We start from the raw sequence: 24,119 nt of genomic DNA on the forward strand, positions 1-24,119 counted from the left end.
GAGAAATATATGCTGTTTTGAAGAGAGAAACCCAAAAGAGAATAGAACGACTGATTTGATGTCAAAATACTTTGAGTTTTAGATTGAATACTTGATGTCAAAAAAGGATAATATGCTATTTTGAAGGAAAGAATTCAAAGGAGAATGAAACGACGAGAAAAGAAGAGAAAAGGATTTAGATTGAATAGGAATAAAGAGGGTTTAGTTTCTGACAAGAAGATCAAATTTCAGATCTCTATGGGCATACCTTTTGGAAGAAATCCACAGCCTTGCTCGGATACCATGAAAATAATTCAAATACCAGGTATTTGAGAGCCACCGTAATCACTTTTCAACAAGTAGAGAGAAGGATATGCACAGAAAACGGCCGCCACACACAGCAATGTGCACTAATCTCTTTTATATATGTTTTGATATACATTAGACACAAACCTTTAAAATACAAACAAATTACAACATGCCATTACACAATGTAAAACATGATTATAATATCAGACGCATGGATATGGATTGGATCCATATCCAATCACGTCTTATCAAAACCACCTGTATTTACAAAAATTACGCATGCACATATATCTTTCAAATTTTGCCATTCATTTGTAAAGCGGTTGGTTTAGGAAGAGGGAGTCTCACCTAGTAACATTTAAAAGTGGGGTTAATACGAATCAGATAGATTTTTTCCTACTTAGAAAAAGAGATAGGGGTTGTTGCATCGATTGTAAGGTTATACCGGGAGAAAGTGTAGCTACACAACATAGAGTCTTAATTTTAGATCTTAGAATTAGAAAATGCCGCAAAAGAGATAGACATAGGATAGATCCCAGAATTAAGTGGTGGGCACTCAAATGAGCTAAACAAGAAACGTTTGTAGAGCAGGTAGTTAAGGAAGTTGATTGGTGTCTCGAGGAGGATTCAGAATCAATGTGGAATAAGATAGCGGGTGGCATGAGAAAGGTGGCTAAGGAGGTATTGGGTGAGTCTAAAGGCGGTGCACCGCTAGGTAAGGATACATCATGGTGGAACGAGGATGTCAAATTAGCTATTAAGGTTAAAAGAGAGTGTTATAGAAATCTAAGTAAGAGTCGTGATAATGAGAATTTGGAGAAGTATATGATATCAAAGAAAGAAGCTAAAAAAGTAGTTCGAAATGTGAAGGATAAAGTATATAAGGAGGTTTATGACAAGTTGGATATCAAAGAGGGCGAGAAGGATATTTATAGGCTTGCAAAGATGAGAGATAGAAAATCGAGAAAATTGGGTATGGTTAGATGTATCAAAGATGAAACGCAAAGGGTTTTAGTCAAAGATGAGGAGATTAAAGAGAGATGGAAAGATTATTTTGATAAGCTATTTAATGGAAGTCATGCTCAGGATCTTGGAAACTTCTCCATTCCTTTTCATGAGATGAATCGTGACTATATGCACAAGATTCAAAAGAAAAAAATTGCAGAGGCTTTAAAGAAAATGAAATCACGAAGGGCAGTTGGCCCATATGGTATACCTATCGAGGCTTGGAAATGCTTGGGTGAGAAAGGTTTAGAATGGTTGACAAATCTTTTTAACAAGATTTGACGAACAAATAAGATGCCTAATGAGTGGAGGAAGAGTACTTTGGTGCCTCTATATAAGAATAAAGGTGATATACAAGATTGCACAAACTATCGTGGTATAAAACTCATAAGTCATACTATGAAACTTTGGGAGAGGGTGATTGAGTATAGGTTGAGGAAGGTTGTCATGATATCGGAGAATCAAATTGGTTTTATGCCTAGAAGATCAACTATGAAAGTTATACATCTTCTTAGACAACTTATTGAGAGATATAGAGAGAAGAACAAATATTTGTATATGATTTTTATTTATTTGGAGATGGCATACGATAGAGTTCCTAGGGATGTTCTCTGGTGAACAATGATGAAGAAAGGTGTTTCTCTCAAGTACATTAGTATAATTAAAGATATGTACGAAGGAGTAGTAACCAATGTCCGAACTTGTAGAGGGTGACAACCAATTTTCCTATAATGGTTGGGTTACATCAAGGATTTGTATTAAGCCCCTTCCTATTTGCTATAGTGATAGATGAGCTTACGAGATCAATTCAAGAAAATGTGTCGTAGTGTATGTTGTTTGCCGATGATATTGTTTTGATTGATGAGTCTAGAGCTGGGGTTAATGCTAAGTTAGAATTATGGAGACAGACATTGGAAGCAAAAGGTTTTAAGTTGAGTAAGAGTAAGACAGAATATATGGAATGTCGGTTTAGTAAGCAACGAAGTAGTGATGGGAGTGTAGTGAAGCTTGGTGAGCAAGAAATATCGGTGGATGACTGTTTCAAATATTTGGGATCTATCATTCAAAAGTATAAAGAAATTGATGAAGATGTAAATCATAGGATAAAGGTTGGGTGGATGAAATGGAAAAGTGCAACTGGAGTGTTGTGCGGTCGTAGAATGCCATTGCGGTTGAAGGAAAAGTTTTATAGAACGACAATTAGGCACGCTTTACTATATGGTACGAAATGTTAGGTGTAGCTGAGATGTGTATGCTTAGATAGATGTGTGAAAATAAGATAAAAGATAAGATTCGAAACGAGGAGATACGTAAGAAGGTAGGCATCGCATCCATTGAAAATAAGATGAGAGAGAATCATTTACGGTGGTTTGGACATATTCGGTGAAGGCCTAATGATGCTCCAGTTAGAAGGATGGAGAAATGGGAAAATATATTAGTTAAAAGAGGTCGGGGTAGGCCTAAGAAGACTTGGATGGAGATGATAGGAAAGGATATAAATGCTTTGAACCTCACCGAGGACATGGCATTGGATAGAAATGATTGGAGGAGAAGGATTCATGTGGAAGACCCAGAATGATTTTTTTTTTGTTCATATCGCCGACCCCAATTGTTTTGGGATGAAGGCGCAGTTGTTGTTGTTGTTGTTGTTGTTGTTGTATTTGTAAAGCGGTTGGTACTAAATAAGCCTTAGTTAAAGGACTATGTCATATTGAAAACTCAAGGATCTATCTTAAAAAAAGGTGTATGGGCTTCTAAATTGTTGGTAAACATGAGTTGGGATTTCAACAACCAACAAAGCTCAAAGATAAAAGTATAACTTCAGTCACATGATCATCAAATAAACAAGAATCTATGTCACATGGGTGCGGGTGCGGGTGCGGGTGCGGGTGCGGGTGCGGGTGCGGGTGCGGGTGCAGGTGCAGGTGTGGGGGTGCGGCACTTTCAAAAAACTTGGGTGTGGGGCTGCAGCAAAAATATAAAAAATTATATATATATATATATATAGTCCAAAAGTTGGACATAAATGACCCTAGGTGTGTTGACTGCACCCAAGGTCAGGTTGATTGCATCGGGTGCGATGCAGGCGCGGCACCTAGTTGAAGAGTCCCTGTGACATAGACAATAATCATTCCTCAAGGTCCTCTACACTTAGTTTAAATGCCAAAATAAGCAATCTAAATGTCAAAATGGGTGTATGGTTTTGGAGATATAGTGCTACCAAGTAGTGCATTCAGAAAAGACCAATGGTGAATAAAAGCATAACACACAAAAAGCTACAAGACTAAACTACAACAGAGGAAGAAAAAACAACAGATATTTGAATCTCAAAAGTCTTTGTTCCAAGTTGGTTCTCTCTCTCATACATGCATGTAAGCATGCATACATATTAAAGTAATCTCTCACATTTATAGGTATACACACAAACACAAGCATACATGCATACACATTTTTTAATGTGCGGATGCATGTGTTGTGCATGTGTGTGTGAATGTTCCAACATTATTTATTTGCATACATGTAAATCAAAGAGAGTGAAGACAGATAAAAATATCTTGAAGTAAAAGAATACAAGGTATCTGATGCATTCCGGTGGGCCTAGGTTAGGTTTATGGGTTTAGGTAGGCTAGGTTAGGTTTAGGGTCAAGTCAAAAGTCAATTCGGGTAACAAGGTAGGCTTGTTCTGACAAGGTTCGGTAAAAAATATGGTATGCCCAATTGACGTAACAGAAAAATCCCAAAAATTAGAGAATGATTCTAGACACCTTAAGGAACGAACACGTCAAATTTCAGGGTCAGGGGATTTGTATTTTGGAAATTTAAAATCGAACAGTTACAGGTCGAGATTGAATTTTCTGCAAGCTGAAGTGGGTTTGGGTAAAACATACTCGGATTGTAAAATCAATATCTCCATACAGAGACATGATAAAATCCTGATTTTCGGAAGGTCTGATATAAATATCATAAGAGTGTTTGGGTCCAAGTTTAAGGTCTAAATGACTAACGATTTGGGTTGGGAAGCTTCTGCAAGTCTGAAAAAAATTCTACTTCGTCAACAAACAGATTCTGGATAGGTTGGAGTTTAGGAGAGGTTAAGGCTTGAAGGGGGCTTAGGGAAAATGTTTCAATGACTTACATGTTTAAGGAGTGTCCTAAGGCTGGGGAAGGGTCTGGTTTGTCTAGGTTTGGCTAAGGTTCCTCGTACACTGCTGGTTTGGGTCGAGTACTCCACATTGATGATGTGGTCCACCAAACACCAAGTAGAAATGGTCCTGCTTGGCACTTAGGCAAATATACACCCAAGCAAGGTCTCAACCACCTTATGTTGATGAAGAGAAGAGCACTTATAGAAGGGTGAATGAGTCAGGGGGCATGGACTCGCAGGGGTAAGGAGAGAGAGAGAGAGAGACGTTTTTGAGAGAAAGAGTCTAATTCGAATTTTCATGATATCACACATACAAAATGAACTCCTTTTATATGCCAAGGGAGGTCATTTAGTGTCTGCAGGGGAAATGCATGCAAAGAAATAAAAAGTAATGCCTCGTACACATTTTCTAGGAATTGAAAAGTAATGCCACATACACATTTTCTGGGAATTGAAGAGTAGATGGAGACCAGTACTCCAGAACACCTTTAGTGTCTGCAGATATCACAGTATCATAGGTATGATTGTACTTCATAACTTTAACTGGTGCCATATGAACCTACAAAGAAACATGTGGCATAAGTTGGGGTCGGGGAGAGGGGAGGGGAACCACATTTTGAAGACCCCACAATTCAATTTAAAGCCAAAACATGTGGTAATAAAAAATAGATATATACAGAACCAACCTCCTTCGATATTATAGGTTCAGCGGAACCAGCATGAGCATCATAGACATGAACATAAGGGGAGTTCTTGTCACTAATGGCAAGTTTAGCCTTGACATCACCATGCTTGTACACCCATTCAACCGTACCAGGAATATGTGGTAAACACATCATAACCATCATGTCGTAGTTGACAACATCGTATATTTTCACAGAATGGTCACTTGATATTGTACAGCAAAGGAGACCATCAACACTAACCTGCATTACTGAACCACATTATGGTTGACAGCTGCCTATTAAAAAAACAATATCCAAGGACCTTTTTTCGTAATGGCATCTAAGGACATTCAGACACAAACATGTAGGTTAAACATACAACTGAAGCATCACACACAATCCATATTGATGCTTAAATGTAAAGCTTAAGTATAGGGTCAGTCAAATAGGCACCAACATGGACCATGAAATAAAACCTCGATGAGATGCATGCAAGATGACTCACAGCCAAGCCTTCGATGGCACCAAGATGAGATCTGAAATGTTTAGCAAACTCTATGCCAGCAGGCTTCTTCTTCCAAAATTTCAAGTGCCCTGGAAATATAGGAAAGATTCAGTGTCCTTGTGGATTACAAAGCAATGAGATATCTCTGGACTTTAATGTAATATAAATCATATTTCTTTGCTAGTAATTAATCAATGAACGTGAACTCCTATTTGTTGCAAGTCCACAGAACTTACTCACAAAACCACAGTAAAGAAAGAGTTTTAGTATCAGTAATAATGAACCAGACCCGTTACTTAAGACGGTTTTCTTCTTTGGAGACAAAAAAACAGGAAAGGAGAGAGAGAAGAAGAAAAACAAGTTTGAGTTCATCAAGCCAAATCTTTATTCTTTCATGCAGCTCTCCAACTAAATGGCCTATAAAGCCAGTCATGATTCATGAAATGAAGCTAATAAAATTGAAAAAATGCATGTAAATGGGTCAAACATGTCATAAAAACATCATGTACATTAATTTATATTTGCATTTATTACCAGTTAGACTATGCTATGAATTAGATATTGCCAAACTGCAGAAACTACAAATGGTACTTAATAGCAAACCACAATAGACAACTTATAATATATGATGCTCATGAACTGCTTGTTTAAAGTCTGACTATGCAGTGAATGTTATGTCATGGCCCTGTATATTCTAACTTCAAACCGCAATACAAAACAAACAACAACTACGCCTTCATCCCAAAACAATTGGGGTCGGCGATATGAACCAAAAAAGAAAATCATTCTGAGTCTTCCACATGAATCTTTCTCCTCCAATCATTTCTATCCAATGCCATGTCCTCGGTTAGGTTCAAAGCTTTCATATCCTTTCCTATCACCTTCATCCATGTCTTCCTAGGCCTACCCCGACCTCTTTTAACTAATATATTTTCCCATTTCTCCATCCTTCTAACTGGAGCATCATTAGGCCTTCGCCGAATATGTCCAAACCACCATAAACGATTCTCTCTCATCTTATTTTCAATGGGTGCAACGCCTACCTTCTTACGTATCTCCTCATTCCGAATCTTATCTTTTATTGTATTTCCACACATCCATTTCAGCATACGCATCTCAGCTACACTCATTTTTTGAATATGATGTCTCTTGGCAGCCCAACATTCCGTACCATATAGTAAAGTGAGACTAATAATCGTCTTATAAAACTTTCCCTTCAACCGCAATGGCATTCTACGATCGCACAACACTCCAGTTGCACTCTTCCATTTCATCAACCCAACCTTTATCCTATGATTTACATCTCCATCAATTTCTCCATACTTTTGAATGATAGATCCCAAATATTTGAAACAATCATTCACAGGTATTTCTTGCTCACCAAGCTTCACTACACTCCCATCACTACTTCGTTGCTTACTAAATCGACATTCCATGTATTCTGTCTTACTCTTACTCAACTTAAAACCTCTTGCTTCCAATGTCTGTCTCCATAATTCTAACTTAGCATTAACCCCAACTCTAGACTCATCAGCAAACAACATACACCATGGCACATTTTCTTGAATTGGTCTCGTAAGCTCATCCATCACTATAGCAAATAGGAAAGGGCTTAAAGCAGATCCTTGATGTAACCCAACCGTTATAGGAAAATTGGTTGTCACCCCTCCACAAGTGCGGACATTGGTTACTACTCCTTCATACAAAATTTGGTTCTTTTTTTTCAACTTCGTACTCTTGCTCAAAAGTTGAGACAGTCATATTTTAATTGTGTTCTATTTGACACCAATAATTAGTCATTGAAAGGTGTGTTCCAGTACTGCCAGCCATTACCAGCAGTGAAGTCTCTCAATAATGAATCATACAGACCGATAGAAAACATGAAACTAACGTCCAAGATTTAAGTATAAAACACTTGATTTCAGATTAGCTTACTCTTCTGATCACCCATCAATGACCACACAACAATTCTTTATCAGCATTCAGATATTCCACTCAAAAGATCTAGTCACATCCATCAACATGCTTGTGAGGTCTCTAGTTCAAAAAGAGTACAGCTGAAATGAATCCCTTACAAACCCCAGTATTTAATCAAGATCTACTTCATTTATTTTACAATGTCAGTACTTAGGAGTTTGACGCATCAAGAGTTGGATACAGATTTGACTTGGAGTGGTAATGATCACACTTTAACATATATTCATGAATTACTTTAGGAAGCATAAGTGGGAAAACCCAACAAAAAGAAAACACACAAGACGCTGCATTTGGAAATAATGGAGCATGTTTTCCTCTTTTTGAAAGAAAAGATGTGCTTCCATTAATAGTACTGAGGAGTCAATTAACAAAAGTTCAGAATAATTAAGAGAAAAACCTAAGATAAAGGCAAAAACAATTATGGTTAAAAAGCACATGACCCATGTCTCATTTTTATGGCCCAGGCAATATCCAATTCCCCCCATTTGTCTCTCACAAAGAATAGCATGGAACTGTGGATCTTTAGGATGATTATTAAAATATCTTCTCTTTTGTTTTTCAAAGATTCTTCTGGTTCTTTCCTACTAAATGGACAACCAAGCAACGAAAAGCCACCATTTCCAAATACTTGGTGCTTCCCTTTCTTTCTTTCCAAAGGAATCATAAGGGTACACATAAGGAACACTTTCCTAGCAGTCATACCAGTCAGGTACGTTTCAGAAAATTACTAAAGAATTGCAAGACCAGACAATGTGCCAAGTGGTTTCCTCCACAATCTGCAAGAGCATTGATTCACACTAAAGAAACCCTTCCGTTTAAGGAAAGAATGCATGGGAACCATTCCTATCAAGATCAGCCACACAAAAGTCACTCCTCTAGGATTAGGATTAGGGCCTAAAATAGTTCTTTTAGGATAAGTCGCAGCTAAAGGCTAAATAAGAGATAAATACCATAGCTCAGCGCAAAAGACACCTGAATCTAAATATCCCCAGAGTCGCAGCTAAAGGCTAAATAAGAGATAAATACCATAGCTCAGCGCAAAAGACACCTGAATCTAAATATCCCCAGATTCCAATGTCTTCAACAACATCTACTGAATGATCGACATTTTAATGTTGAGTTCTAAGTTCCAACCAATCCTCAATTTCATACCTCATGCATCTTTACAATGTAATTTCCCAAATACTTCCAACAGACGGCTACCAATAAAGTTCTACTTTTTGCAAGCTTGAAAATAATTGTTGTGGGTGTCTTGAATTTTAGACCCACTCAAATCCATGACCCGATCCAAAATACTTTGGTGACCATACAATGGGGATTTTCAATGGAGGTTTGTGGTGGTAGTGGAGGGATCAGGTCGTTGGGCCCGATACCAGAACCCACCACAAACCCCTCCGGGGGTGCAAGGGCCGAGCCTCCGCAGTATAAACCTGTCCAGTTTTTTAATTTTCCCTTTTGTACTGGCTAGGGTTTTATTCCCTTAGTCATGTATATAGTCATCTCCTTTTGAGAGTTGGGTATTAGAGTTTCGGGTGTATTGAGGATTAGAGTTTTGAGAGCTCTATTTCTCGCCTCTCTATTTCCTCACATCTTGCTAGTGGATTTTGCTCCTCCTTTTGCCCGTGAACATAGGCCTGAGTGCCGAACTGCATAAATCTTGTGTCTTCTCTTTTTTTGTTTCTTCTCTCTATCTTGTGGTTTGCTTCGTATTTGATTGTGGTTTGCATAACAATATTTTTGATATCTAGTTTTCAAGGACCCACCCTCTAAAAAACCAGCCAGATAGAACAAAACTTGTAGTTCATCATACAGTATGATACATTATGATACGAAAGACCCACATCTTAAACCCTTCCCACATGAGGAACGTTACACTCGTATCTTTACGACCATAAAGGAATAAGTGATTACTCTCAACTAAAAACCATCACTTCGTTAAACAAAATGTGGTACCCAGAAAATGTTAAGCAGATTCCAACCAATGGGATGTCATAATGTACATATAAAACGCACCACCAGCCGCATGAGCAGCATCCACGGACCATACAGCAGGCATAATAATGCATCAATGCATGTTCGACATTTTAAATTTTACAACAGAAAAAAAAGGAAAAAAGGGTCAAGTGAACATATTCCTACCATCAACACTTCCAGTTATGAAAAATTCCGCTGCAGAAACAGCAACATGCGTCACCACATCTCGATGCATATAACTTTTCTCATACCTACAGAAACACGACTCCCCGAGACGTCAAAATCGTGTGATTACAGTAGTGCATATTTCCGTCCAAAAGGCCCAAAACTCTAAATCTCAAGTCTTCGTTTACGTATAACAAAACCTTAAAAATATCTGATTAACACACTTGAGAGAAAAATGGAAAGACATGGAAGCAGAAACCCTATCCACTCAGTGAGAGAGAGATTACATGTTGGCGGAGGGAAGAGAGTCGAGGAAGGCCTGCTCGAACTGGAGGGGACGTTTGGGACGGAGGCGAGCGGCCGGGCCCGGCCCAATCATCGCCTTCTCGCCGTCGTCCGCCCCTTCCGGTGACTCCTTCCCGTTTCTGCCGTCTTCCATGGGTTAGGGTTTCTGGGGAAGCGGGGAAGCGAAGTCCTTTGGGATTCGAGAGGGAAAGGGAGAAACAGAGGGATTCTTCTTTATTGGCTGGCTTCCCGCGGTGTTTTCGACTGAATAGTTTCCGAGTCGGACGAGTCTTTCAAGATTCGTTCCGATTATATCTTTCTCGTTTCTCGGCCTTTTTTATGTTTTTTTCTTAATTTTCAAAAACACGCTGAAAGATTGGGCAATAATAAAAAACGCACTTAAGTTTGTAATATTTGCTACCTCATGGGTCAGGAATCCCTAGTGAAAAATATTTTTTTATTTATTTATTTTTAAAATTATTTATTTATTGTACATCTTTACATCTGACCCTTCAAATGTGATATACATATTAAATTTTGTAGAAATTGGCCTTTGGATCGTATTTTTCTGACACATATGTCAAATTTTACAAGGATTGAAAATTGAACAGCTTAAATATGCCAAATTTTTAAACTTAAAATGTTATTTTTATGAAACAAGGGTTAATTCCTATTATTTTGACTATGTTGAACACATCCTTGAGGTTATTTACAGTGTAAGGTAGCACATGCTATCTCATGTTAAAAACACACCTAAATTTATGATCTGTTAATTCATAGCACGTTTTGTTCAAATTTAACTTGGATGTACTCACTAAGCACAGTTCAGTTAGGATAAATTCACATAATTACATTTAGAATAATATTTTAAAAAAAAATTAACAAAAATACACCTAAATTTTTGGCAATAGTGAAATATACACCTAAGTTTTGTTAATTGCAACATACATTTAATAGCAACTTTGATGAACCCTAAGTTTTCTAATTAAAAAAAAGTTTAGGTGTCTTTAAATATTAAAAAAAACTTAAGTGTGTTTTTTCTTATCACCCAAACTTTAGGTGTGATTTTGAATTTCTCTGCGTTTTTTCTAGGGAAATCCAAAAGGTTAAGACTTGGCATGACCTAACTTTTATTAAATTTGGTGCATCGGTGTTTATTGAAGTGATTAACATCAACTCTAATAAAAGAATTAAGAATTTAGAAATTGACGTCAATTTCTAAATTCTCAATGTGTTCCGATTAAGACCCATGCCCGATCCGTGTTCCCATTAAGACCTGAAAATTTTCATTGTAAAAATGATAAAAAACAACATTTTACCGGGTATGGTCTGGGTCTGGTTCATGTAGTTCTTATCGGGTCCGGGTACAGTTTCTCTTATAGTAAATCAGACCTGATACCATACCTGAAAATCTGGTGGTTCCACCTTGGTCGGAACCTAACCCAACCCATTGACACCCTTACTCACAAGGGCCAGCCAATGTGCAGTCATTGATGGGAAGCAGCATTGTCAACGGATAAGGTTTGGTTCAGACTCAGGTGGAACCAGACTTGGCCCTGATTTTTTAGTATAATTTCATGTCCGGACCCGGGTCTAATCTTATCCACCATAAGAGAAACCATACCCGAAGCCCATACATGAAGCAGGCCTGGCCATACTCGGTAAAATAATATTTTTTATCATTTTTATATTGAAAATTTGTGGGTCTTAATCGGAACTTGGGTCGGGCCTGGGTCTGGTATAAAATTTCACAAACTATACCTGAATCCATGTGTTAATTGGGCCTTCGGGTCTGGTCTCAGGTCTTAATTGGGTCTTCTTATTTATCACCATACCCGGACCCTATAGGGTTTGGTACGGGTCCGGGTAAACCCGACCCCGTTGACACCCCTAATGGGAAGGTTTTCCCTTTGCCTAGCCCAAAAAAAAAGATTAATGTACAATAAATAATATACCATGTATAGAATACAGAAAAAGGTTGCCAGATTAGCACTAAACCTGTAATAAAATTGTATAAAAGCTAATCTACTTCCAAATCTAACTTGCTTTTGAATTAATTATCAAAATGGATCAAGATCTTTTTTCTGAATATGAATATTGTTTGGATATAGTTCTTCAACTCGGATTGCAGAACTTCAATTTGGATATATAGCATCTCGCTTTGGATCTTCTAGTTATGGTATACCCTGCAGGTTATAGATCGCATGTCGACCGATGTTGATAGATTGACCCTAACAAATTTAGGATTTGGGAGATCGATGTTGGGGTTAATTAATTAAAATAGATATGAGCTGTTTTTGGATCCAGATACTAGATATGATATGTGAGGTTTCATTGTTGTATGGGTTCAATCCAATCGATTTGGGCCCCAAGGGGAGTTGGCGTAGTGTGGTGGGGCCTTGTCTGTTAGATGAGCAGTCATGGTTTGATTCTCATGGGCATAACCCTTCTGAACAAGCCAATGCTTAGCATAGGCCCCGGGGCCAGGGGTCCTAGCATCATCTTTTTATGCTGCCGGCACGACGACCGTAGGTATGGCAGGCTGAGCCAGTGCGATCAGGTCTTCGTGTTGGGTGTGGTTTCTTCGGGTTATAAATTTAAAAAAAAAAAATCCAATCAAGTTGGATTTCAAGTCAACTTTGGCTGGCCTTGAGTGTGTGTCAAAGAGCAGTTCTGATGGGTCCAACAAAATGGATTTGGAATTATTAAGAGATAGTGGATGCAAATCTTACTTGATTGGCTTTGGGTTTGGTACAGATTCAGAAAGAGGCTCCTTTAGATGGCATTCAGTTTGGTTTATATCTGAGTCTACCTGGTAAGACAAGGAATGGACGTATGAAGGTTTGTGCTTATAGGGTGGATCCAATGTGGATTGGATATGCATCTCTCACATATCATGAAAGTAGGAAATAGATTTGGATTCAGGCAAACTTAGCGGGACACAAGGATATAAATAGATTGGATGTGTATGCATAGAATGAGAACCAGTTGTCACTAGTAGATTATTGGGCTTGGGTTAGATCTGATTGGATCATGAAAGGATTCTTTTGGTATGAATGATGAGTCAACAAACCTAGAGTATTGGGTTGAGCAGAATCCAAAATCAGGTTTGGTATGCTAAAAGTTTAGTCCAAACCCGATCCAAAACCATAATGATATTGGCTACAGTCTTGACCTAATCCAGCATACTGAAACTAGTGCTCTGTTCAAGTCCAATTAGGTCCAGTTTGGGACTAGTAAGATAAACTGAATAGGTATTTAGGTCAAAATAGGTTAGATTGGTCGGTTTAGAGCCGGATCATAGTCAAGAAGGGTCCGAAACCAGTTATGCATCACGAAACTGGTCATTTGGATTGATTCGTGACCGAACGGGGTCAGTGACAATTTAGTTTATCCCAATTGGAACCATCAAGCTATCTCGCCCACCTAGGGGCAGGTTAGAGCTGGATTCGGAATCTTGCATTATTGAATCCGACCTAGTTGGACCTAGCTGAATCAGATTCAGGTTCGGAGTTTGACGGGGAAAAGGATATATAACACCAAATCCAGATTTGATTAGTCATTAATATGTGGGCTGGATTGTCCGTTGAGTTCAGATTCACATTCCAATGCATAGCTACATACTACATTTGAATCCTATTGTGAAATCAACACTAGTTTTACCGAATCTGACTAATTGATTTGAATTTGGATTTGGATTTTGACGGAATCATGAGATGGATTGATATCCCTACTCCTACTGGCTGTTGAAGTCTTCCTGACCAACCAGGTTTCACTCATCTCCTATGTCATTCCCTATCATCATTACCCACAATGAAATTTCATTGATGCAAGTTGTTTTGATAAAATCACGGATTCAACATATATAGTTGATTTAAGAGAAATCGACCATTGGATTGTGTTTTTTTTTTTATAAAAAAAGATGTCTAAAATCGCATAATTTTGGTATTCTTTTTCAGCCATTGATTTCTAAATCGCTAAAAATCCTACACACAAGTCAAATTCTTGAAATTCAAATGTCGTTCTTCATTAAATGGATGATGTGGATCACATCTACAGGGTCCTATTTGATCAGAACAACTAGCAAATGAGATATCAAGGGTATGATGTTATGGATGACTTTGGGGATGATCAGAACTGAATTATTTCCCGACTAACATCTGTGTAAGCATCTGTTGTTCTAAGTTGGTATGCAACTGAACATCATAGGCTTTTTTTTTTTAAAAGAAAAAAAAAATATTTCATTTTTTTTTAATTTTTACTTGGAGAAACCACCTCACGGGCAAAGACCTAGACGTGCTTGCTTAGCCTGCCGTACTACGGTCTTTATCCATGTCGGCATAAAACTCCGAGGGCTTACCCTTGGCCTTCTGCTTACACAGGAAGGTAATGCCCATGAAATTTGAACCTAGATTCCCGTCAAACTAGGGGTGGCAATTTCTGACACGACCCGCCAACCCGTTTAATAAACGGGTCGACCCGCGTAACCCGTTTATTAAACAGGTCGGGTTCGGGTTGGGGGTATGCCAACCCGCCAACCCGGCTGACCCGTTTAATAAACGGGTTAGGCGGGTGGGTCAACCCGCCAACCCGTCAACCCGACCCACCAACCCGACCCGTCAACCCGACCTGCCAACCCGATCCGTCAACCCGCGAACCTGAAAACCCGTTTACCCGACCCAACCCATTTATTAAATGGGTTGGCGGGTCGTGTTTGCCACAGCCGACCCATTTAATAAACGGGTCAGGTTCGGGTTGAGGTATGCTGACACGCCAACCCGGCCCGATTGCCACCCCTACGTCAAACGGTGTAGAAAGAAAATATCGGAGCAGTTTTTTTGTTACATTTGAACAAAGGATGAAATCATCGCAAATTTGAGTTACCTCATTTAAAAATAACCATGAAAAAGACGTCAACCAGAGTTGATACCTAATTAGAAGCTGAATCGAACTGAATCAGCAATCTTTTACCCAAAATTTGACACGTGTTACAAAAATGTTAAAAAATTATTTTAGCTAATTTTTACAAAATATTGAAAAATCAGCCTGAATTGGCTTTTGTGGAAAAAAATAACTGGAATTTTATAATTTATATTTAAGATAAGAAATAAAGTAGTTTTTATTCTAAAACTACCCTGACCTTAGGAACGAAAACATTCTTATCTTATTTGATTTTTCAAAATTATTCTATACATGGCTTTGGGTTTGACTTATAAGAGAGACTATTATGGTCGCTCATCTGGTTGGGGCAACTTGTGAATGCCACCAAGTTGACAGAACGTCACAAGTTCGAAACCCATGAGTGGCATCCCTCGCTGACCGTACCTCTCGGTGGGCAGAGGGACCTAAAGAGTTTTACCAATCAAAGGTCAGCCAAAGTGCACTAGGTGATGGGGTGTTTTTTTTCTTGGATTATAAAAACAAAAAAAACAAAAATAGACGATTATGTAAAAAGCTCAATAAAGTAGTAATAATAGAAAAAAAAATCATCCATAACCCTCATAGCCCCTATATGTACTGATGAAAAGCTTCCAACCCTGCTTAACTTATAATTTAAAACTGTCAATGCTAATATGCTTTCAAATCTAATATACTTTAAATTAATTATCATAATGGATCAATACCTTTTTACCCACAAACCTTCTTTGAATCTGGATCTTCAACTCAGGTTGCCGATCTTCATTTTGAAATTTGAATAGCATCTTGCTCCGAATCTGCATCATGACCCAACCCATGGACAGTAATTGGATTTTGACGGACTCAATAAAACCTGACAAGCCATGCATATTGAATCAGATGGTGGGGATCCCATGAATGCAAAGCAATAGCTTTGACAGGCTTTGGCATCTGCCTTCTGGTACGACCATGACCCCACCACCAACGCAATGCCAAACCCTTCCTGTTCTTTCTGTCCACTGTTCACCCTACTGCTTAGTGAGAGAGAGAGAGATGTAATCAACCAGAACTTGCATTTCCACAAAAAACAAAGCTTGATAAACCAATACATTCATCAATAATCACAATATTCTGACACTAAATGGTACAAAATTCAAGCATACAGCTGCTGTCTCTTGTCTATCTTTCAGCAGCAGAAATTACACAAGAAAAAAGAGAAACAGAGAGAAAGAAATTAGTGGTCAGAGCAGGAAAACGAGGAGGAGGAGGAAGAGGACGAAGGCGACGCCCCAGGCGGAGCCTCCTTGGCCGGAGGTGGCGCGGTGTGCGACGTGGGAGTCGGGGAGGAGGGAGAGCCAGTGCACCACCGCCACCAGCAGCAGAGGGGAGACCACGAGGAGCCGCTTGAACTGCTCGGCGGCCGTCACCACGATGGCCTCGTAGAGCACGTACCAGCAGAACACCATCACCGTCACCAGAAAGAAGCCCAAGAAGAGCCACTCGTCCGATGAGTGCCGACTCGGCGGAGGCCCGGCGGGTTCCGAGTCGAAGGCAGCCATGAGAGAGAGGGTAAACAAGGAATGGGCGTGGGGTGTGGTATAAAAGATGGTGACGATGAGACAACCGTGCAATTATGTCTGATCCCATCGTAATCGTCCAAAGATATTGGGGTTAAGATTGACGAATATGCCCCTACATTTTTGTTTCTATGACCACAAGCCTGCCTAAGAACGGGCTTGCTCCGCCCACGCGCATCCACGCACCCTGCCGGTACAAGACAGGATGGTGCTTTCCTGTCCAGCACTGTCCGCAATTCAAACGGGCTCAATGGGTCAGGGGCCTCCCTTTTAGTTCGAGATAGTAAACCCCCCCGTTAGAGCACTACCCCGCAAAGGGCACCCACCGATACGATATAAACTAATTAGATCATGCATAAAAAAAAAATCAAAATATTTTAACAAGTTCAAGCTCATTGAAGTGTTTTCGGTAAGGGTTTTCTATATAGGTTCAACACAAAAAAAATCATGAAAATGTCTAATAAATCTATTCTAACAGACATGCGAGCATCAAATAAATATAGATACGATTTAACCAACAAAATGCATTTTCATTATTCATACATATAACAATCCGCAATCGAGCCCTTCGAGAAATTGAAATCGAATCTCAATCACATAAATACAACTCAAATTTAGTGATTAAACAAGCAAACAACAAAATCAAATCAGATTTAATCCACAAAATTCAGTTCAGTTTTTATAAATGCCTAATAATCTGATACGAATAAAAAACACAAAAAAACTGAAATTGCAATAGATTCGTAAACAATTTTTCCTACGAATTGAAATCAATGCATAATGATCAAGTAGTTGATTAAGTTTGAATCGACAACAATCACCACATCAAAAATCAAATCATTCAAACCAAACACACATGCATCAAAAGCAAAACAAGGAAAAATCATAAATAACTAAAGAGGGTGTCAACCAAGGGGGTTGGGGATTTCATAGCTCTCGTCCTTCACGTTCCGTTAGCTCCAATGCAGTTCCAACCAGACCAAAGGTCTCACAACCGGCTACCTTCCTGTGCAACAGCTCCACACACAAACAACTCCAATTCAAACGAGACACCATGAGCAAGAGAGAGAAAGGGGAAAGAGGGATGCCGCCTTCCAACTTCTTCTTCTTCTTCTTCAATAGTGTTCCACAAAGGGGATAACTTAAAGCACAACAACACAACAACCATCTCTAAACCCCCTCACAACTTGGGGTTTTAAATAACAAAGGGGGAAGAAGGATAGTCATTGAGAGAGACGTCGCTTCCTTGGTTTGCACAGTCCCGCCCAATGGAGCCAGCCCTACCTGTCCCCTCTTTTCTTTGCAACAAACAAAAGGGGAGGAAGAGACGTTGGGGAAGAAGAGGGAAAAATGAGAGTCTCGTTTTGGGGCCTTCACACAACTACCTAAGACTCCTCAATCGTGGGTTTTGGGTAAGGTGGTGTGTGTTCTCCCTGAAACACAAATTTGCATGTTCCTGTGTGTACGGAGGAATATCTTGAGACGCGCAATAATTCATATGCCAATGTTGCCCACTATGACTTTATAATAAAATAACATATAAAAAAGGTAGATATGCTTTTGACGAAAATGTCCTCCGATAAGATAGATATGCATTGGATGACAATGTCCTCCCGCTCCCCATAAATAGATTTGCATGTTTCGCCTTTGTTTTTAGCTTGTGTTACAACACATGGCCGCCTTCTCGTTCCTGCCTGATGAGTTGTGGAGCCTGATTCAAAGTTTTTGCCCTTGCAGGAAGGGGGGTCCGGGGGCTCCGCCGGTGCGGGTCCTCGATTTTGTTTTGGGCTTATGTTTGAGACTCGGTTTTTTATGGATCAGACCCAACTTGTTTAGGTTTAGGGTTGTCACCCTTGTCTTGTATAAATTCTTTCTTTTATTTCTCTCTTGTAATTGTTGAAAAGAGCAATAAGATTTCTCTCTGAGCGGTCGTGGTTTTTTTCATTCTCTCTCTGTTGAAAAAAGCGATTTACAGTAGAAATCAAATCAGAGAGTAACGATTTACAGTAGAAATCAAATCAGAGAGTAGAAATTTCATCCATAAGAGAGTATTTAACAACTTGTTCTTAAGATAATGCTAACAAAATTTTAAAAAAATCTAGATCATTTACCAATAATAAAAAAAAATATCATCTAACATAAAAAAAAGAAATGACTCTTTGCTATAAATATCACAAGATAATTCAAAACCCTTTTCCAAACGGAAAAATGTAAGAAAGGGAATAAAACACAATCTAAAAGTTAATAATTCAAAAAAAATTCAATTCTTAAAATCAATGAAAAAATACGATTAGCAAAAATCATGCTATTGAAATATGCAATGAAGCGACATCCAAAAGAAACTAAATTCTATAAACTATGGGCATCTATGAAAAAAATCAAAATGTGGCAAATGCTTAGAAACCATATAAAAATAACATGCCGACACTTCACATTCTATTTCATGCCTAACTAGAAGTGTGGTAGATGGTTTAGTTGGGCTATGCTTGGGTGTGAATAAGGGAATAGGTAGGTCTCTAGAGGGTCCTAACAATATTTTCAGTCATCCATGCTTGAACGAGTAAGTGTTGACTTCTTCTATTGCATCAACATATTCAAGGCATTCCTCTTGCACAAAAATCTTAAAAATTTGTTCTTTAATAACATGGTTTTCATCTCCTAGATCCTGCATCAAGGCCAAGCAAAGGCGATCGATCATCCTGACCTATCTCAAATCCTCAGATGAGGTCACTTCTACTGGTTCTTCTTCAAGTTCATCATCAAATACTAGAGCACCCTCAAATTCATGTGAGGGTTCTTCCTCGCCAAAGATGAGTTCACTCTCAAATTCACACAGGGGTTCTTCGGAATCCTCATCTACGAACATGACATTGAGCTGATATCCAAATGCCATATGTCTCATTTTGCCATATTCATGACACTCCACAATATCCCTAGAACCTATATTTCTCACTGGGGTGTAGGAAAGAATTGTGGTATTGTCTTGGCTAGTTCCATGGGCAAGTCGACTAGGTGGGACAAACAAAATAGGTTGTGCAAGCGATGCAAGAATAGGGACCTTAGTCATAGGGGCTGCCCTATAATAAGTGCTCTTTTGGAGAGTCTTCTTTCCACTCTTGGCACATTGGCGCACCTCAAAAATTTATATTCAAAGTGCGAGTGCATCCATGTATTTTTTATGCTCACGGTGTTGCTCTCGAATGACGTGTAACACTTTCCATGTGTAGACCACGTCTACATCTCTCATTAGACATCACGTGTAGTTAGATTATGTCAAGTTGGGGAACTTGACAAGCTGAGCTTTGATACAACTTGATGGTGATGCCTATGAGGGACATGAGTCACAAACGTGTTCCCAAATACCAATATACACAACTAGCACACATGCCCTAAGTTAAGCATAAAACTAAACTAACATAACCCTAAAAAATATTGTACTATATGTCCTAAAAAGTTAAAGTACTAAATGATGCAACATGTCCTACACAATTAAATTCTAATGCATGCAACATAATGAGTGCGGATATGCTAATGACGCTAAAAATGCACACAAGCACAATCTATGCAAAACCTAAAATGACTATGGCTGAATTTTAAAATGTATATTCAGACACCCAAATGACTTTAAAAAAAAACTAAATGCAACAATATAGACTAATTAGAACATGCATTGAAAAAAAATCAGAATATTTTAACATGTCAAGCTTGTTGTGGTGTTTTACCGAACACCTAGTGAGCGCCCCAAAATCAAAAATTTGGTAAGGGTTTTCTATATAGGCTCAACACAAAAAAATTATGAAAATGTCTAAAAAATCTATCATAACAAAATGGAAACATACAATATATATAAAACTGATTTAATCAACAAAATGCAGTTTCATCATTCATGCACATAACAATCTGCAATCGAGTCCTTTAAGAAAACTAAATCAAATTTTAATCACATAAACACAACTCAGATTTAGCGATTAAACAAGCAAACCTCAAATTGAAAATTCAATTTAGCAAAACTAACATTCAAACAAAAAATCAAATAAGATTTAGTTCACAAAATTTAGTCCAATTTTCATAAATGCCTAACAATCCGATATGAATAAAAATCACCAAAAAACTGATATTGCAATAGATTCCAAAATAGATTTCCCTACTAACTGAAATCAACACATAATGATCAAGTAGTTGATTTAGTCAGAATCAAAGACAATCACCACATCAAAAATCAAATCATTCAAACCGAATACAGGAGTATCAAAAGCAAAATAGGGAAAAATCAGAAATAACTAAAGAGAGTGTCGACCAAGGGGGTTGGTGATTTTTTAGCTCCCATAACGAGCACTGGCCAAATCCTTTATGTTCCTTAGCTCCAATGCAACTTCAACTGGAATGAGGGTCTCACAACTGCCCACCTTCCCGCACAACAACTCTACACACGAGTAACTCCTTCACATGAGGCACCACGAGAAAGAGAGAGAAAGGGGGAAGAGGGATGCCTCCTTCAAACTTCCTATTCATCTCCAACATTGATCAACAAAGGGGATGACTCAAGGCACAACACAACCACCATCTCTAAACCCCCGCACGACTTGGGGTTTTAAACAACAAAGGGGGAAGAAGGAGAGTCGTTGGAAGAGATCTCTCCTCCTCGGTTTGCACACTATCGCCCAAGAGAGCCAGCCCTACCTGCAACTTTTTGTTTTGAGCAACAAAAAAAGGGAGAGGAAGAGATGTTGGGGAGGGAGAGGGGAAAATGAGAGACCCATTTTTGGGCCTTCACACAACCACCAAAAACCCCCAATCGTGGGTCTTGGGTTCTAATGGATGGAAGGGCAACTTAAGTGCCAAGCTGGATCCAACTCACGACAACTGTGTCCCGACCCACCCAGGCAAAGATCCGGCTTGGCTAGAGTTTACGTCAAAAATAAAAATATACAAAAATTAAGAAAAATATAAACCTACTTAGAAAACCTACAACACTCGCCATTGGCTTAAATAAATCCTAACGACCAACAAAACTAAAAAAATACAATTATATTTGCATAAAATAAATCTAACTACTAAAAACTTGAGTTCCATGCTCCTCATGCTTGGTGTGAGCTGAGTTCGGGTGATCAGACTCAAGCTCGTCCATATGTGTGTGTTACAAAAATTCGTCTACACAAGGACATGTGAAATTGAGTTTGACTCATAAGTTAAAAAGAATGTTTTAGGAAATGGGACATGAGGACATGATTTTTTATAATTTTAGAAAATAAAAACTATTTTTAATGTTTTAATAATAAATATATATTTTTACTAAAATAATATTTAATAAATTAAAAATATTATTAAAAATATTAAAATAATGTTTAAACATGTCATTGTCTATAATGACATGCCAGAGCTTTTCTACTCATGTCACCAGAGACACACCCAAGATGGTGTATCCCTTGACATGGATGGTACTCATTATTTTAGGGTGTTGCAGCTACTACCCATAATCCCAAGATTTATATCATGATATATCTCAATGGTTTGAAAGGTAAAAAAAAAATAGGGTCAAACGGCTAAATCGGGTAGGTCAAAATTGTGAATGATATGCAAATCATGAAGAGATTCTGTCCTAGATCTAAAAGAACTTAGTCTAAGGCTTCTAGAGAGACCTAGAAACGTGTTGGGGTCTCATATAGTGTTGGGGTCTCATATAGACGCTAGAGATTAGAGAGGTAAGGTTGAGTCATTGAAGAGGTTGATGAGGTTAAATGAGTAAAACTACATGTTCTGCCAAATCGACAGGGTGCCATTTTGGTATTTCAGGTCCTGAACATGAATAAAGTCTTATATAAGGCTGAAGATAAGTTTCAAAGATTGAATAGCAGGTCTAGGGAGGTCATAAAGGGGTCTATATGCTTATGTGTGGTCAAGGTACGCGCATGAGATTAAAAAAGAGAACAACTTGCAAAACGAGACTACACTGCTCTTTTAGGTGCGATCTTGGCTTAGTGGGCTTGGACAACTTTAGGAAAGGTAATGGCTGGTCCTAATATATAATAGAGGCTCAGAGAGTGGTATAAATACTTGAGACATGTTTGTAATGAAGGTTGATAAGCAAAACCGCGATTGATAAGACTTCTACATCGATTTCCAAGGTAGAAATCACTCCACAACAAAGATACATGTACAAAAAGGGCTTGGGCCCTTGGAATGAATAAAGGACCATCTTAAGGAGGCCTGGCATCATGTAAATCATATAGAGGAGAGGGAAAAACGTGAGGGAGTAGAGAGATAAGAGAGAAGGAAAAAAGAAGATATAGACATATATAGAGAGAGGCTCTGAGAAAACTTTAATATTATTTCATTCCCTAAAAGAGAACCTTAGACCTCTATTTACAAATGAGAGGGCTAGGATAGAGTTTTTGCTTAATTACATAAGTCATAAAAAGTCTTATTGTGAAACAAAAACTAGACTAAAGAGAGGATTCTAGGGTCCTACTTCTGTCATAACTCATACTCTAATTAAAATTTTATAATTAAAAATAACTTGAGAAGACCTAATTAGACACTTCTTAATCACTTGTTTAGAAGGTGAAAAAATCCTCTATAGAGGTGGAGACATTTCATCCTAGACTTCTTAATTAACACTTTCCCATGTGGGCCCCGCTGGCTCTCTCCCTTCTTTTGGCGTGGACAAGTGTTATGCTCTTTTTTCATCTGGTATGGACATGTGTCCATTGAGTTTTCTACATATAAAGATGATACCTCATATGCCACATCATCTTTATGGGTCCCACCTAAGCCTGAACGACCCTCATTGCCTGTAGAAAAAGGCATGTGGATTTTGGAGCTCGAATCTGCATCAACTTCTAAAACTATTTAAAATGATTGTTGTGCCTCCACGAGTTAAAAAATGAATGCAACTTCCTGATGTTTTGCAAAAAAGGTACTTTAATGAGAGATAAATGATCATTTTATGAGCATTTATCAAGATAAGAAAAAGAGGGACCAATTTGTAAAATGGAATAAGACATGGAGAATTTTGTAAATCCATTATAAGGCAAATACTGATGTGAAAAAAGCCTTTTTTTTTTCTAAGACAAAAGATGCTTCCTCCTATCCCCACCCACACATTCACAAGTATTTGCTTCGTAAAACCTCGAGATCCCTCAAATCAATGGACACTATAGTCAGCTTCAACCTTGCTGCAAAGGAAGCATCCTATGGGTTTTGAGCTGAGGCATGTCAGATGACAAATCAAGGTCACCCTTAGTCAGGCAAAACCCTAATATGCTAATTGAATATGATTTTTTTTTTATATATTTATGAGGTTAGACTATCCATCAAATTCATAATTTGTTTCAAATGTATATAGCTGCACAATCCAATTAATTTATGAATCCCACTAATCAGATCGATTTCGCCAGTCTAAATGATTCTCCCAAAATAATGATTTTTTTGCAGTATTTTTTGGGAAAATCATTGTTTCATTTTTTTTATTCTCAAAGTATTATTAAAAGAAACGTGTATTAAACAGAGTTTTGCTAACTATGGACATTTACACTTGGTTAAACTAGAGATGGGTTTATTTTATTTTATTTTTTTCAAAATAGAAACTGCAACTATAGTTACCATCATATATTTGCCAAGAAGTCAGGAGATCTTAC

At 38.3% G+C, this 24,119-nt stretch overlaps 1 protein-coding gene across 1 annotated transcript in view; it reads right to left on the reverse strand.

Moving 5' to 3' along the window:
• Positions 1-10,199, reverse strand: part of LOC149816550 (peptidyl-prolyl cis-trans isomerase CYP71-like) — a 57,360-nt gene extending 47,161 nt beyond the window's left edge. The window contains exons 1-5 of the mRNA XM_089987281.1: positions 10,012-10,199; positions 9,725-9,810; positions 5,609-5,697; positions 5,125-5,364; positions 4,876-4,997 (exon numbers count right to left, since the gene is read on the reverse strand). Coding sequence (XP_089843407.1) covers positions 4,876-4,997; positions 5,125-5,364; positions 5,609-5,697; positions 9,725-9,810; positions 10,012-10,163 — 689 coding nt within the window. The 5' untranslated portion in view covers positions 10,164-10,199. The remainder of the gene's footprint in view (positions 1-4,875; positions 4,998-5,124; positions 5,365-5,608; positions 5,698-9,724; positions 9,811-10,011) is intronic.
• Between the last annotated feature and the right edge of the window lie 13,920 nt (positions 10,200-24,119).

Source organism: Nuphar pumila, chromosome 14 (genome assembly GCF_984573655.1).
Source record: "Nuphar pumila chromosome 14, dmNupPumi1.hap1.1, whole genome shotgun sequence".
Taxonomy (NCBI): domain Eukaryota; kingdom Viridiplantae; phylum Streptophyta; class Magnoliopsida; order Nymphaeales; family Nymphaeaceae; genus Nuphar; species Nuphar pumila.